This window comes from Plectropomus leopardus, chromosome 16 (genome assembly GCF_026936395.1).
Source record: "Plectropomus leopardus strain MGB_pleo_1.0 chromosome 16, ASM2693639v1, whole genome shotgun sequence".
In the NCBI taxonomy this organism is placed as follows: domain Eukaryota; kingdom Metazoa; phylum Chordata; class Actinopteri; order Perciformes; family Serranidae; genus Plectropomus; species Plectropomus leopardus.
In genome coordinates, this window is record NC_142191.1 from 14,146,367 (window position 1) to 14,161,226 (window position 14,860).

At 39.7% G+C, this 14,860-nt stretch overlaps 1 protein-coding gene across 2 annotated transcripts in view; it reads right to left on the minus strand.

Moving 5' to 3' along the window:
* grm1a (glutamate receptor, metabotropic 1a) overlaps positions 1-14,860 on the minus strand; it is a 45,642-nt gene that overhangs the window by 12,398 nt on the left and 18,384 nt on the right. For both annotated transcript variants that reach the window (XM_088089867.1, XM_088089868.1), the window contains exons 4-6: positions 4,011-4,246; positions 1,435-1,681; positions 698-866 (exon numbers count right to left, since the gene is read on the minus strand). In XM_088089867.1, coding sequence (XP_087945993.1) covers positions 698-866; positions 1,435-1,681; positions 4,011-4,246 — 652 coding nt within the window. The remainder of the gene's footprint in view (positions 1-697; positions 867-1,434; positions 1,682-4,010; positions 4,247-14,860) is intronic.

A 14,860-nucleotide genomic window follows, 5' to 3' on the forward strand; every position in this document is an offset into this window, starting at 1 on the left:
TCAGCCAGATGCCAGATAACTTTTCTTTCTACTGTAAAAATCATTCTATGATATATATGGAGGACAACTTGATTATTTTAGTGCAGGGCCATCCAGAGATTTATATCTCCTTCAGAGACTATATTTTGGGACTATTACATGCTTAAAAAAACAACACCTGGAAGAAAATCAACTCTACACTCAGGATTTCTGTAAGTAGGCTATGATACAGTGCTGGTTGTGGTCGCTAAGCAACCTCAGATGTAATGTGCCTCCTTGCCCTTGAGAGTTGGCACAGAGTTGGCACAAGAGTAGAGCCCAGCATACGACCTTGCGTTTGCCAGGCAGTTCAACATGCAGCATATATCCCGCTCAACAGAATCAAAGACACCTTGGAAAGAGCATTCTTCAAGTATCCCCACTTGCGTTGGAACTGATAAAGACCATGTACTGAAATCCATTGTGTGTCTGCCTGGATAAACTCATCTCGTTGCAAAATGAGCTATTTAGAGCTGAATCAATGTTAAATTAGCTCTGCTGGTATTTACTTTTAAATACTGGCAAAGTATTGAATTAGTACTTGTAGATAGTTTTGGACCTCCAGAGTCACACAGCAAACTCCCCACTGTTAACGACTATTGATTTTTCAGACATCAGGTTTTTCAGACTGAATGAACACTGGCTAGTTTATTTAACACTGGAGAATTTGAATCCCTACCTTTATCTGTCCTTTGGAGCAGGGCTCACTGCAGACTGAGCGGACCATGTCACTGCTGTTCATCCACAGCTTGTAGTCATCAATGCTCAGGATGCCCTCATGCCAGGAGCCCACGTTTATGTAGTCATAGCGGCCATCACCCACACCTTGCAGATTCATGATGTCATACCTGGATGGACAGAGGGAGGGGGACAGAGTAGAAGGGAGAAGAGTCCAAGATTAGAGAGTAAAAGTGAGGAGGGGGAGACATATAGGGAGGGGTAGAGGAGAGAGTGACAGGTAATTTAATGATAACAATTTGGCAGCTGAGCAAACCTTTTATCCAAAGTCACTTAAACAGCTTACAACCCTGTTAGTGTAACATCAAGAGCTCATGCCAGTGCACACTGTGGCCTCATCTTTATATCGAGCCGGGACGTGCTCCACCTGACCTCTAGTTGATGGAGGAATGACATGGCTGCGTTTTCCGACTGTCATAAGCTGTCTGTTGGACTGAGGAGAGATGAAAGTGGCTGCCACAGCGGACAATCCACTGAATCTGTTCCAGTCCAAACTAATTACATCCTTCTGTGCTCAAAATCGGTGCACACTTGTGTGCATGTACACGCGTGCTAATGAGTAGGAGAGTGTTAGACAGGAGAAATTCACAGATTACAGCTACGTTGATGGTATGAAATCTCTATTTTCATATTCCTGCCTTTTTTTATACTCTTACCACCTCCTCCACATCGTCTTACCTTCCTGGGGTGTCTCCGTTTTCATCAAAATAAATCTCCTCTCCTGAGACTCCTCTGAAGGACGTCTTCAGCAGGTAGTCCAGCAGCTTGCTGCCATCAATAGGATCCATAGCCTCACAGAGCCCTGGCTGCCCTGGGCACAACTCCTTGTGCATATCATGGAGGCCGTGAGCCATGGCATAGATGGCATTGATGACAAAGCCCATTTTACTATCCTGAACATAGTTTTCATGCAGACTCTCATTTCCTGTTAGAGGGGAAAAGAAGAATGCATCAAAAGGAAGAATATTTCACATTTTAACAACTGAAGTAAACTTTCTTTTTTGTTTGGTGCTGTATTCAAAATGAAGTTTATTGTAAGTTCAATCAGGGAAACTATCTTTAAACTACACATTCATTTCTTAGCTTCTCTAACCCCTTAAATTAAGGTCTAATTGCTAAAAGACCATACACATTTTATTGTGAATATCAATTAAATATTGGTTCACTTTTCATTAAGTCTCTCCTGATTGAACTGCAGTTACACTGGAACATTGTGTTTCCCACAATGCATGACTAAATTAGAGCCAGACATGGAGAATCTAATTCAAAACAGAACTTTTTTTTTTTTTTTTACCAGCAAAATATATTAGCATACAAGGAAATCACAACATGATGTCCAAAAGCTCAATAGAAAACAGATGAAGAGAACAATCATCGTCTGGGAAAATCCCAAGTTGTACTTCAACGCCAGTTCTCTAAAGGCACTGTCTCACAGTCAAACCCCAATGTTTAGGAGCATAAATAAACAAATAAAAGTACAGAATGTTACATTTTTTACGTCCTTGCATGAAAATAGTTACTAATTTAATGCTACCCTCAAAAGGGCTCATGTCAAAACAAGAGTCCGTACAAACATCCCACTCTTGTGGTATTCCAGGCTGCTCTCATGCACCGTTTGTGTGTTTTCTGACAGAAAGTAATGCACCAAAATTCATACATATCCAGCTTAATGATGAGCCAGTAATTTATGTAGAACCCACCAGAATTGGAAACTAACTTTTCTGTCTACCTGTAAAAGTGGCAGGTGGACAGAAAAAAAAATCTACTAACCACTCAATAGATTACCATTGTTTTTTTGGCTGGTGAGTGAAGCAAATCTAGCAGCTACTTGCATATTTTGCCAGCATTTGGCTGGTGGCTGGTGCTAATTTCCAACCCTGGAACCCACCCACCGAAATTGACTTGTTTAACTATTGGGATTCAATCCATTCGAGCCGATAAGAGCCATTAAATTAAATAACTTCATCCCCATTGAAGTTAGCGGAGCGCTAAAGCGAAAGTAGCCAGCTCGGTCAGCGGAAGCCTCCAGTACACTTGCTCTATGGGACCAGTGATGGGGAAGCAGCACAGATCCTCAAGGTAATTTCAGAACGCTGAAATAGAGCTGTTTTAGTTTCATGCACTACTGAGCAACTTTAGTAGGAATAAACAGAGTCCCAACCCCAACACTGTTTCCAGGTCTCTTAATACATCCATGAGGCCATAATGCCCATAATGTTGATGTTGCCTTATAGCGGTGTTCTCACAACGTTTGAGCAGCAAACATATCATGTGCACAACTTCCCGTGTCATAACCAGAGGCTCATGAGTTTGATTTTGAAGGCAGCATAAGACTTAATTTACATTTCTCTTTCCCCCCTTAGACAGTGCATTTAAAATATTGTTTACATCATATACATCAGCATGCACATACAGTAGAAGCCGTGGTCTTTTCAGGTGTTTCAGCCTTTTGGGGGAAAAGTGTGTGCAGGGTGAGCCATTCCTTTGTGCGGTTTTTCAGAGTGTAAGGCCATTTTCTTGTTATTCCCCATACAGTATAAACAAGCCCAGTGCTCCACAACAGAGTTTGACTAATGCAATCCTCACTCTGGCCAAGAGCCTGACGCTGCAAGCATAGAGACATCTCACAATTTTTCCTAAATTGAACTTTTAAGACATTACAGTGACTGTTGTGTAAGGAAAGCATCAGTCAAACTCTTCCTGTCTTGGACGAGTCAAATGCGAACAGAGTGCAGGTGCAATCCTGATCAAATTATCTCTGTAGTAGTGGCTGGAAAAATGCACTTACCACCTTGAAGGTCTTTGAAATAAAAGAGGCACATAAAAGTGTGATACAGAGAGAGCAGAGCTATTACTGTACTGCTCTTGGATAGTAACAGTCATCACACACACCACTAATTGATTTTATTTATTAGTTGATTAGAAGCATGCTGAGCAATTTAATTTAATGCCATTTTGAGTGGATTGTTCATTTGATTACTTTTTTTTCATGATTGGATTTGTTGTGAGTAATTTTGAATTGTGATTTAAATGTTAATAACAAGCCGAGAACACAATTTACCATGATCACCTTTTGGGAGCAGAGGGAGGAGAGAATATTCAGGGAGAAAAACAGAGAAGAAAATACACAGGTTTTGTTATTATTCATGAGTTTTTTTGCACTCTGGTCAAATTTAACCCTCTACTCTCACTGATAGCAGATGATGTTGCTCCTATTCAACAATAAAAATATCAGTGTTTCTGTTCTTACGCACCAGAGCAGACTTTCTTGTAATTCTTGTTCTCCTGTGGGTGGCCTGCGAGACGACACTGGAAACGGTACTGCCAGAACTCAGAGAACCAGGGATTCCTGGTGTTGGTATCCAGACGCAGCTTCAGGTAGTAGTCATCAAAGGTCTTGACCACCTCTGACTGCAGCTTCATGGTGATTCCTCCCTCTGCTTCCTGCTCATAACCCTCCACAACCTCGTATCGGTCTGCCCATCCATCACTGCAGGAGCAAGAGGGAAAGAAGAAGAGGCTATAATGTAATGATCACAGGGGGACCAGTAAAATATTATGAGATCTATGTAAGAATAAAACATTGTTGTGATACCTAATAGTGATGATAAGCTGCACTTATTACTGTCCTTATATTGGATTTTTGGAATTAGAATTTATACTAAACTGCTGTTTCAGAGTGAAATGTCCACTACTCACAAGAGCGGCATCACTGACATGCCACAAATTTCATTTCACAATGCAAACAAAACAAGTTCCACTAATGTAGCTTCACTTTGAAGGAAATATTATCTATTCCACCTACAGTTTTTTCATCACAATGAGCTGGACATTTCTGTTTGTGAATGGTGACATGCTCATTGATCAATGTACTGATTGGGGACCCCCTAATAGCTTCCCCGAGGATGGACATTGTTTTGCTCGACACACTAGTGCACGCTTTGGCAAGCTCTGAGACCCTATAAGCCAATCAGGGCAAGTTCATATTTTATAAAGTGCTCACATGCGTGCACTTTTGTAAGAATACATCAATTTTCTGTAACCCCTAATCCTCTGAAGGGTCACGGAGAGATTGGAGACAGTCCCAGTTGACACTGGGTGAGAGGTGGGGTACACCCAGGGCTGACAGATTTAGACAGAAAAACATTCACACTCACATTGACACCTAAGGCTGATTTAGAGTCACCGGTTAACCTAACCTGCATGTCTTTGGACTGTGGGAGGAAGCCAAAGAACCCGGAGAAAACCTACACCGACACAGAGAGAACATGCAAACTGCACATAAAAGTGCCCCAGTTGGCCAACGGCTGCTAACCACTGCTTTACCGCACACCTTAAAATTGTAAGAATGCAAAAAGTCTGAATTATTCTGGTTTGAGGAAAGGAGAAGTTTGACTTAAAGGCAAAGTATGGGTTAGTTTTATATCTTAAATATAGTCAAACTAGAGTGAATAATAAACACATACAAAATGAGATTATTTGACACATGTTAAGTATCAAGATATACAGAATAAGTATTCTTTTTTTTCTATTATTTGTATATTTGGTGTCACACCTATAAACATGGAAATTGACTGTCCTATATGGGCATCTATTGATGCAAGATACTACATTTATGTCAGAAAATAGACCCCCCCATTAAACATAGGCAGCAGTTACACAAAAGGCAATACTGCTTCTCTGTGAGCTAATCTCATGTGTGGTATGTCTAGGTTCAGATGGAGACTAAAGTTTCGATCAAACAACAGCAAATAATAACAGAACATCAGTGCATGAAGTCAAGCTCTCTACGTCAAGTGTTGCTTTCTTTTAAATAATAAACTTCCCCTACAAGTGGGTAGACTACAGCCTCTACTCTTGTATGGAGTTAAAATTAGTGTGGCAGCACTGGTTGGAGACTTATTTCAAGTCCACTACAACAATACTCAATGTAAGAGGATGGAAATCTCACCATTAGTGCCTCAACTGTAATTGTAGGCTTTACACAATCCCTTCAGCTTGCTTGTTTGTTTGCTTGTGTAACCCTCTGTTCAAGAATTTCTAGCCTACCAAGCCAATTTGGACACACAGCTGGCCAGTGGAAAGAGAAATGGAAAACACCAGTGAAGGGGAAACTGAGAAATACATTAACAAACAGCACCACTCTGAGCTCTGCTCCTTCTCTAAGTGTAAGTCGGTGTGGAGTTTCTGGCTGTATTTTATTCCGTGTCTCTGTCTCTAATGTGGGCTCCGGGCTACTGCCTTGAAATACCTGTGCTATTGACAGCTAGACACCAATTAGGTATGACTCACCATGGAACCAATTACCTTGCACACATGGGATGTTCTGGGTGATGGATAAGGACGTGTGTGTGTGTTCTTGTGTGTGTGCAGGTCAACGTCTGTGACCTTTATGTCTACAATTAGCGTCCGTCAGGAAAAGGAGAAAACTTTAAATTCAATGTGATTAAGCTGGTATATACCCTCTCAAGCAAAAAGACATATGGAATCCTACATATACTGGGCTGCAGAGAGACAACCAGTATGAAAATTATTCTGAAAATAGATCCCATGTCACCCAGAAGTTGTTGAAGCTGAAGCTGAAGCTGACACTGACATGCGTCTCTCTAATCCTACACATCGAAATTTAATGGCTGGTGCTGCTTCATATTTTGCGTACTGTCAGTATTTCTGTCTGGCTTTACTACCATAACTGTGACACCTAGCACTGAGGCCACTGGTTCCTACTGAAGACAAAGATCTTTAAACAGCTGGGCACAAGGTTTGGGCAGCACTTCATTCTACTAATGCAACCCATGCAAACTTTTCGTCTCTATTGTTCTTATGATAGCAATTTGGCTCTACATTGTGGGGTTTTTTGGGGCTTTTTTGCACAGTTCCAGAGCCAGCTGGATGGTTGTAGCATGTGGGATGCAGCTAAGAGAGTACATGCTTTGCATCTTTGCAGAAATGCATTTGTAACAGAGTAGATTTTAAATCAATATTCAGATTTGCAGTTCACGTTGATAAAGGTGTGCTTAGTCTAACTGATGAAAATGTGATGACTTCTTTTTTAATAAATGGTTTTCAGGAAGACAAGCTAGTATCTATTAAATTATACATGCATACTCAAGCAAAAATCAGAGATATGAGCAACTATTTTATAATGTATTTCAATTTAGTGTTGTAACGGTATGTATGTATGTAGCATTGATATCTGATACTGTATGTTGTAATTCTATGTTATCTTGATGTAAACATTTACCTTTTTGTCTTTTTTTTTACCTTATCGTATGTAGACTTGATATTTTCGCTTTTTTTCTTCTTTTTCTTTACTAAAAGCCGTACTTGGAACGAGAGTTGGAAACTAGCAATAGCTATAGTCTCTTTATGTGAAACATCAGTTACTACAGCCTGTTTGTTAAAGGGGGAAGTTGTACTATGCTGATTGGCATTGTCCCTTTCAAATTAACTATGTACACAAAAAATACTCCCACTGTGTACAACTACTACTTAAAGACAAAGACAATGTTGGGTAATGGTGAGAGGAAAAAGTCATTCAGTTAAGGTCCAGATCACAACAGAACCTATATGCTCTTTGAGTAAGGACATCTGCCTGTTGTGTCTCTTAAAATGTGTATATTTGAAAAGAAAAAACTTAACTGAGTCATCCTTTTCACTGAACTAATTGAGTTTAGAGTCAGAAACACGTGAATTTCATTCTTGCGAGTCACATTTTCTTAATTAGCTCAATGTGAATATTGTCTCTGTCCCCCCGCTCTCTTTCAGTACATGCAGCAGAGATAGCGACACACACACACAAACACCACTGTATAGGTTTGTGTGCATACAGCTTCCAAGTTTATCATACATGTACTTTACCTGACAGGGTAACTGCATTTCATATGGTCTATTCAATAAAACTCAGTGTTTAACATATTTGTTCTAACACAACTGATCGATTTTTAGATAAAGCGAGAGAGAGAAAAGCAGGGAGAAGTGCTGTTCACTACTCAACATGAATAATGCATGAGGCATTGAAGACATGCTTGGCTGTTTCTCACAGTGGAGTTTGTGATGAAGTAAAATGACATTCTCTCTTTTCACTCTCCTCTCACAGGACCGCGCTGTCTGGCACAACTCCAAACAGCTCATCAAAACTCTCGGGCCATCAGAGATATGCCTAATGGGACAAAATCTGATTTAATGTCACCTCAATGTTGCGCAGCTTCGCAGTGCATATTGGAAGGCCCATTATTATATAACCTGAGTCAGATTTACCAGAGGAACACCTGTTTAAGCAGATTAAAGGGTCAGTGCTCTCCAAGTATATTATTAGCTTTGCAGTTGTTGTAGTGAAGACAGTATAGGTCAAGCTGTTGAAGGAAGACAGAAATATAAAAGAGAACAGACCTCTAATAAAATCAAAATCAATAAATATTTCTTTATATTACTTTTAAATGGACAGTTCCCCCGCAAATCAAAAATACACAGTTGTCCTCTTACCTATGGTGCTATTAATAAATCTAGTTTGTTTTGTTGTGAGTTGCCAAGTCTTGGTGATATCAGCCATAGAGATGCCTGTCCTCTCTCCAATATAATGGAACTGGACAGCATTCGACTTGTGGTGCTTAAAGTACCAAAATGCATTTAAATAATTCAAAAGCAATGTTTCTATTCAGAAAACATTACCTGGCTACTCAAGATAATTCACAGACCTTGATATGAGCAGTTTCATCCAGGAATTATTTTCTTTTTATTGAACTACACCTAGCATATTTGAGCAGAAGGAAGTGTGCATCTACATGTTGACAAGGGGCTCGTCCTTGTGACAGTGGGAGACGAAAATGTAAATGTCATCCTTGGCTGAGCTTTTATGTTAGTTCAGTGGTGCTAGATGACCTAGCAGTAGATGCACACTTTCTTTTGTGCAGTGCTACAGTTGGTGGGTGTAGTTCGGTTATAAAAAAAAACAAAAAACAAACCCAGTTCCTACATGAGATTGCTCACCACATGTGCTGTGGATTATCTTGAGTAACCGGGTCATGATTTCTGGAAAGAGACATTGCTGTCAAACTGTTCCTGTAAAGTGAGAAGGCTGAGGTCTATGACACAAGGCAACACACTGTTACTTTTGGCAACAATAAGGAAAAGTTTCAAAATTCCAAACACTAAGTCTTTAAATATTTTTGGTTAATCCAACAACTATCATGCCTAAAACACAAATAGGTCATTTGTCACAGTCTTCCAGCATATAAATCAGTGCCCTCAGATGACCGTTGCAAAAGCTATTCACCTGCTCAATCTGATCTGACAACAAAAAACATGAAAAACTAAACAAAAAAAATGTTTTCATAGTTCAAAGACACCAACTTTGGCTGCCAGTAGGTACTGAAAAATTAATGGTGGCGTTGAGAGTCCAGGTTACTTTGCAAAATAATAATCAGTATAGACAGTATAAACTGAATGTAATTCCTCTTTTACCCTCAACTTTCCAGCTACAATAAATGAACCAATTAAGTCAGTATTTAACTCTGCAAGTAAAGTCAGCAGGATGCTCTTCCTCTGATGCCACATGCTTATAATGGGACGTGTGTATTTTGATGATTTACTGAGACTTGATGATGTGCAGCATTGTTTAGAGGAGCACAGCATGAACACAGCTGGATAATTTATAGAGTAGTATACAACAGTGAGTAGAGTGAGAGCTCCCCCGACTCTCCCGGATGATCTAGTTCCAGTTTGATAGCACATTTGTATATTTATGAAGCCATGAATTAATTGGCAGGGCAGAGATTTAATCACATGCGCTGTTTCCCCTGGAGGATGAATGGGAAGAGTTACTTTAAAAAGAGGAAAGGGAGGATAGGAGAGTCAAGAGTTTCCTAATTGCTGTGCGCGAGTGTTGAAATAAAAGTTCAGGTAGTTAATAGAAAAACTTTTAATCTGACTGTCAATCACAGAGCACTAAAACGACAAACCAGCTAATTACTAGAATTACATTGTTCTTAAAAATAAAATCAGGATTTAAATCCTTGTCTCTTTTTGTGGCGCACTGTCTGTAGATTTCATTTTCAGAGGTGGTTAATAATTGGTGCGTTGAGGTATCAGCACTCTTAACGTTTCAGGCTAAAAACTTATTTAACTCTTCTGATGTCTTTCATAAGCTTTGAATACAGATCCTTTTGAAAATAATGAGTTGTTACTCATTTTCACTGTTTCCCAGGATGATTTTTGTCACAAAATGGATTTGTGAAAATTCTGAGGTGTTAATAATGACAGCTAAGAAAAGTGGTCCAACTTAACAGTGAAATTTGAGATGTTTTTTAGTGTAACTGGCAGCAACTATTGGCTTACAACTAACTCAAAAGAATCTGAATAGATTAAAATTCAACATGAACTCCTCACAACCAAAATTTGATGCACATTTATTACTTGGACCACCATGACTACACAAGGAGGAGTTACAACCACACAAGGACCAGCGCTTATCCGCAAACCACAAATTCATTACATTTGTATGTTTCATACCCATCCTCAATGTTTCTTAAGTTACGTCACATTTTAATTTGTCTTTTTTTCGTTTTCTTTTTTCCTAGACGACACTGCTATTCCTGCCGGGATAGTGGCAGAAAAAGCATTTTTTTTGTTTACCGAGTATCGTTGCTTTTCGTGCCAGGACTAAGCCCCCCAAACTGGGTATTTTAACCCAAAACATGACCTTTGTGTGACCACAACTAAGTGTTTTTTGTGAATAAACCTAACCATAAATTGCCCAGTGTTTTTGAAACGTAGAGTTTGCAGACAGGTACAGCATTATTTTAGTGTGTTGTGTTGACTGACAAATGAGATGCACACTTTATAAGCAAGCCTCATTTAGACAGCAGGCGGAGGCCATTTTCACCATTACTATCAATGAATACTGTATTCAGTTTGGTTGTATGATCAACAATGTATCATATGTTAAAAGATGAAAAGAAGGAGGACAGCTGTCAAATGTTGTGAAGTAAACACACAATATTTCCCTCAGAAATGAAAGTGGAACAGGACAGAAATAAGAAGAGCATAAAATGAAAATACTCTATAAAGAAAAAGTGCCAGAATATTGTACTAAATTACAGCACTTAAGTTAATGTTTAGCTATTTTCCACCACTGCTTTCTTTAATTTCACACAACAGCAGCTCTAAGGTGTGATTTTTGTTTTCCGTTCTACATTCATTTATCTCTATGCAGATCCCACCACATTCTTAATTAATTTAAAACTGCTCTGGCAGTGGAAGAAATATTCATACAGGGATTTCTCTCCACAGCTGAGCACTGATGCTCCATCTCCAAAACTCTCTCTGCCGTTATCACTCTCCCTCCCCACTCTGCCATTCTCCTCCATTTCTCTTATTTCTGCAACTCCGCACAGTTAAAGCAGGAGTGATGGTGGCTTGTTAGCTAGATGGCGGCGGCAGCATGACTCTCTTGAGGTGACACAGAGGACCCTGGGTGAGCCAGGGAGCCTTTAAAAGCCCATCCAAGCTGCTTTTACTAATTCATCATGCCCTAGTTTGAGTTGGGAGATCAGTCTCCTCTACATTGACAGGGAACACTGCTGGGAGAAAATCCTTTTTGCTTTTTAGCACCAAGGGACATCAGTTCACTTCTAAACTCCATGACAAAGTCTCTGCATTAAGATCTTATTATCGGTTGGTCAGTTTAATAGAAAAATCATTGCATAAGGTTTGTGTGAACGCTGCTGCTCGGGGCCTCCTACATTTTTAAAATGCTTGGCATTTTGATTGCTCATTATTGCAATAATTACAACTACTGGTGATCCATTTTAAGTTTCACTAATATCCAAATTCTTACTGACAAATATGTCTTGTTTTTAGAGTAATAAAAAAATCATTTAGTCTGTAAAATATTAGAGAGTTATGAGAAATGAAAAGCTGTTGTAGTCTGCTCTCTGAATTGTGTAAGCTCCCAAAAACATAATATAAAATGAACAACATTTTGTCCTGCAAGGCCGGAACAAAGCAGATTAAACTAGAGACCATCTTGCCATGGGATCACTGCAGACGCAATACAGTGATCCATGACTTCAAACGAATGTGAGCCAGGAGCGTAGATTAGGTGGGCATTGGCCCCTTATCTACTTCCTACCTTCCCTCTCCTGACCCTCATGCTCTATTTACACACCTGTCTTTGACGTCAGCCTTCATTTTGATCTCAACAACACATCTGTAAAGTTTCGGGACTGCATTTTCCACATTCGCAAAGCTATCATGTCGACAAAATCTCTCTACAGACAGACAGACATATAAATATGTGTCAAAGCACACAACAACATTTTACCATGATAATACACACAAGCAAACTCACAACTTGAAAACAATACCAGCCATCAAAACATTTAACCCCCATATTCAAGTACATGCATGAAACTACTCAAGTACTCGCGAAAAAACACCCCAACATCTAATGTCAGAACAGGAATGTAACTCGGCTGACAATATATGACAACATAAATCAAGTGCATTTTAAAATTCGCATATTGAGCAACCAGGCCTCAGTTAGCCTAAACTGAAAGTTAACATGAGAAAATCTGCAAACGTTCTGTTTCTGCCATTAACGTTATGTTATAGGTTAAACACAGCACTGAAGGACTGTCTCCGAGCTGCTCTCGTCCAAGTCAGTTCACCATTTGCCGGTTAGCACGAGCTAACACAACAGCAGCTGCTAACATCCCACACCGAACTGTTTAATGGTCTCAAAACAACTCAAACTGACACTTAAACAGCTCAACTCTGTCTTTTAACCTGCTAATGACTGTTAGGTAACGTTAGTCATATGATGCTAACAGTTAGGACTGTTGCAAGGTGGCACTGAAAGAAGTAATACAACACGACAATAAAACAAGCTCTACAATAAAATAAGATTTTACCCATTTTAAATAGTAAAATGAAATTAAAAGTTATGTTCACATGCAATAGGGGTGTTGACAAGTACTCTATATGTTGAACAAATACTGGCATCCAGATGAGTACTTGATGCATCATCAAATTTTTGGAAGCTTGTAAAATTCAGGGTCCTTGCATGCTGCTCCAACTGTAGTTTGACGTGCACACTATCATTATTTTACATATTATATTAGCACCACAAGATAATGCTTGTTTTCTCTGGCCATCTGTCCAACACCTGTGGTTATTCAATTTAGAATAATGTAAAACTGAAAAAAGGAAGAAATCCTCTTTCAATCACTATTGTTTTAATTGCAGTGTTCTATTGTTTCAGATTATGACTGATTTGTTGTTTTCCGAGTGTTTGTGGTTCAAGTTTTGCACACCTTCATTCACGATTCTCTCTGTGTTTACATGGGATATTCACACACGCTGCTCCAATATTAGCTGTCTGAACAAGAAAGCATTTTAATTTTCTGCAAATCAGGATGTGACAACTATGTCCAGATGCAAAGCCAGTGTGCTATTTTTGATCACTCCAATGTCATTCACCCATCCCCTCACACAAGGGAACACAAGGCATCAATTGGAAAGAGAGAGATGTCCTTGACAATGTGTGGCTGCTTTCAATTAACATCAGAGGCGTGTTATAAATATTCAGATGCAGCTCATTGTGCTCCCTTGCTCACTGGAACACAAACAGATGCAATCACGAGCCCAGACTCAACTTGAATATAGTTTCCAGAGCCACATGTGTGTGCAAGTAATGCAAGCAGGGCTCCATTACTGAATGAATGTAGACAGTGGCTGCTTATCTTATAATTACAATCTTTGTTGCTGTTGTTGCTGGGAGGAATTTTTCAGATGTCAGCCATATTTCCCAAGAAGAGACTATTGTGTTTGGAGCCCTGCTGACAGACTGAATGACAGATCTGCAGTGAGACGATCACACCAACCCCGTCATAAGCCCAAACAAAATCTCCATGGTGACTGTACCACAAGCTGCACACAAGTCCTTTACTTCCAGCAGTACAGTAAATCCCTGTTAACAAAAATTATATTGAGCTTGATTCCTGCGTGACTTGCCCCAGTAAACTCTCACTAAACTTGCATGAAGATTTCTTTAGTGCAAAGGGTCAAAAGGACAGAATCATGTCTCACAGAGAGAAAAACGTAAAGATGGAGGCTCTGCACTCCTCCTCTGCTTTTTTGTCTCAGTCCCAGCGCATCCCCCTCCACCTCCTACCACACTTTCTCTCTTGCTCTCTGAGTCTTTACATTCATAACTAATGCATCTATCGCTATTGTGCTCTCGCTGGAAGCCTAAAGAAAGAGAGATGTTTCTGGAGAGTGAGCCGAGCCGGAGAGAGCAACACACTGACGGTCTTGGGGATCATGGCACACACAAGATAATCCTGAAAGGGAAAAGAGAGGAACTGTAGATGATCAGAAAAACCCACCTGTGATTTTAGGCTAAACACAGCACAAAAGCTATCAGCTGAGGGTGTAGGTTTGGTTTAAACATGGTGGGGAGAGGGCACGTATGAAACTGGGGGTTTGGGGGTTCTCTGCAACAAAATTTTGAGCATTGAAAACTAAATTTGTTGCGTTTTGGTGAATATTTATGCACCAATTTGTGCATACATATTTGGTGATAATGTCTTGTTGTCAATATAAAAGTCATTTCAAGGAGTGTTTTGAGGGGAGAAATGCACACATTCTAAATACTGAGAACCCCAAAATCTGCATCTATGCAATCCGGTACCCCGTGTAGAGAGGCTATGTTATCCCAGCAGCCACTGTGGGTTTGATTCTGGCCTCAGCCCTTTGTTGCATGTCATCCCCTCTCTCTTCCCCCTTTCATCCTAAAGCTGTCCTATCTCCTTTTAAGGCAAAAAAGACAAAAACAATAAATAAAAAAAATAGAAGAAGGCATAAAGAAGGGACATTTTACAGGCCTATAAAGCACTATCTCTGTGTATAGAGGGCTGGTGTTTTATCTTTAAATATCCACCAAATCACAAAATGGAAATCATTTTCTGCCATTTTAAATTTCCTAAATCTAGTTATCCAAACAGTTTTCATAAATCTGAATGTGTCTCTGAATCAGAAGGATTTATGAAGGATGGATTAAACCAAAGCCCAGCAACAAAAATTCAGCCTTAACCCCTTGTAC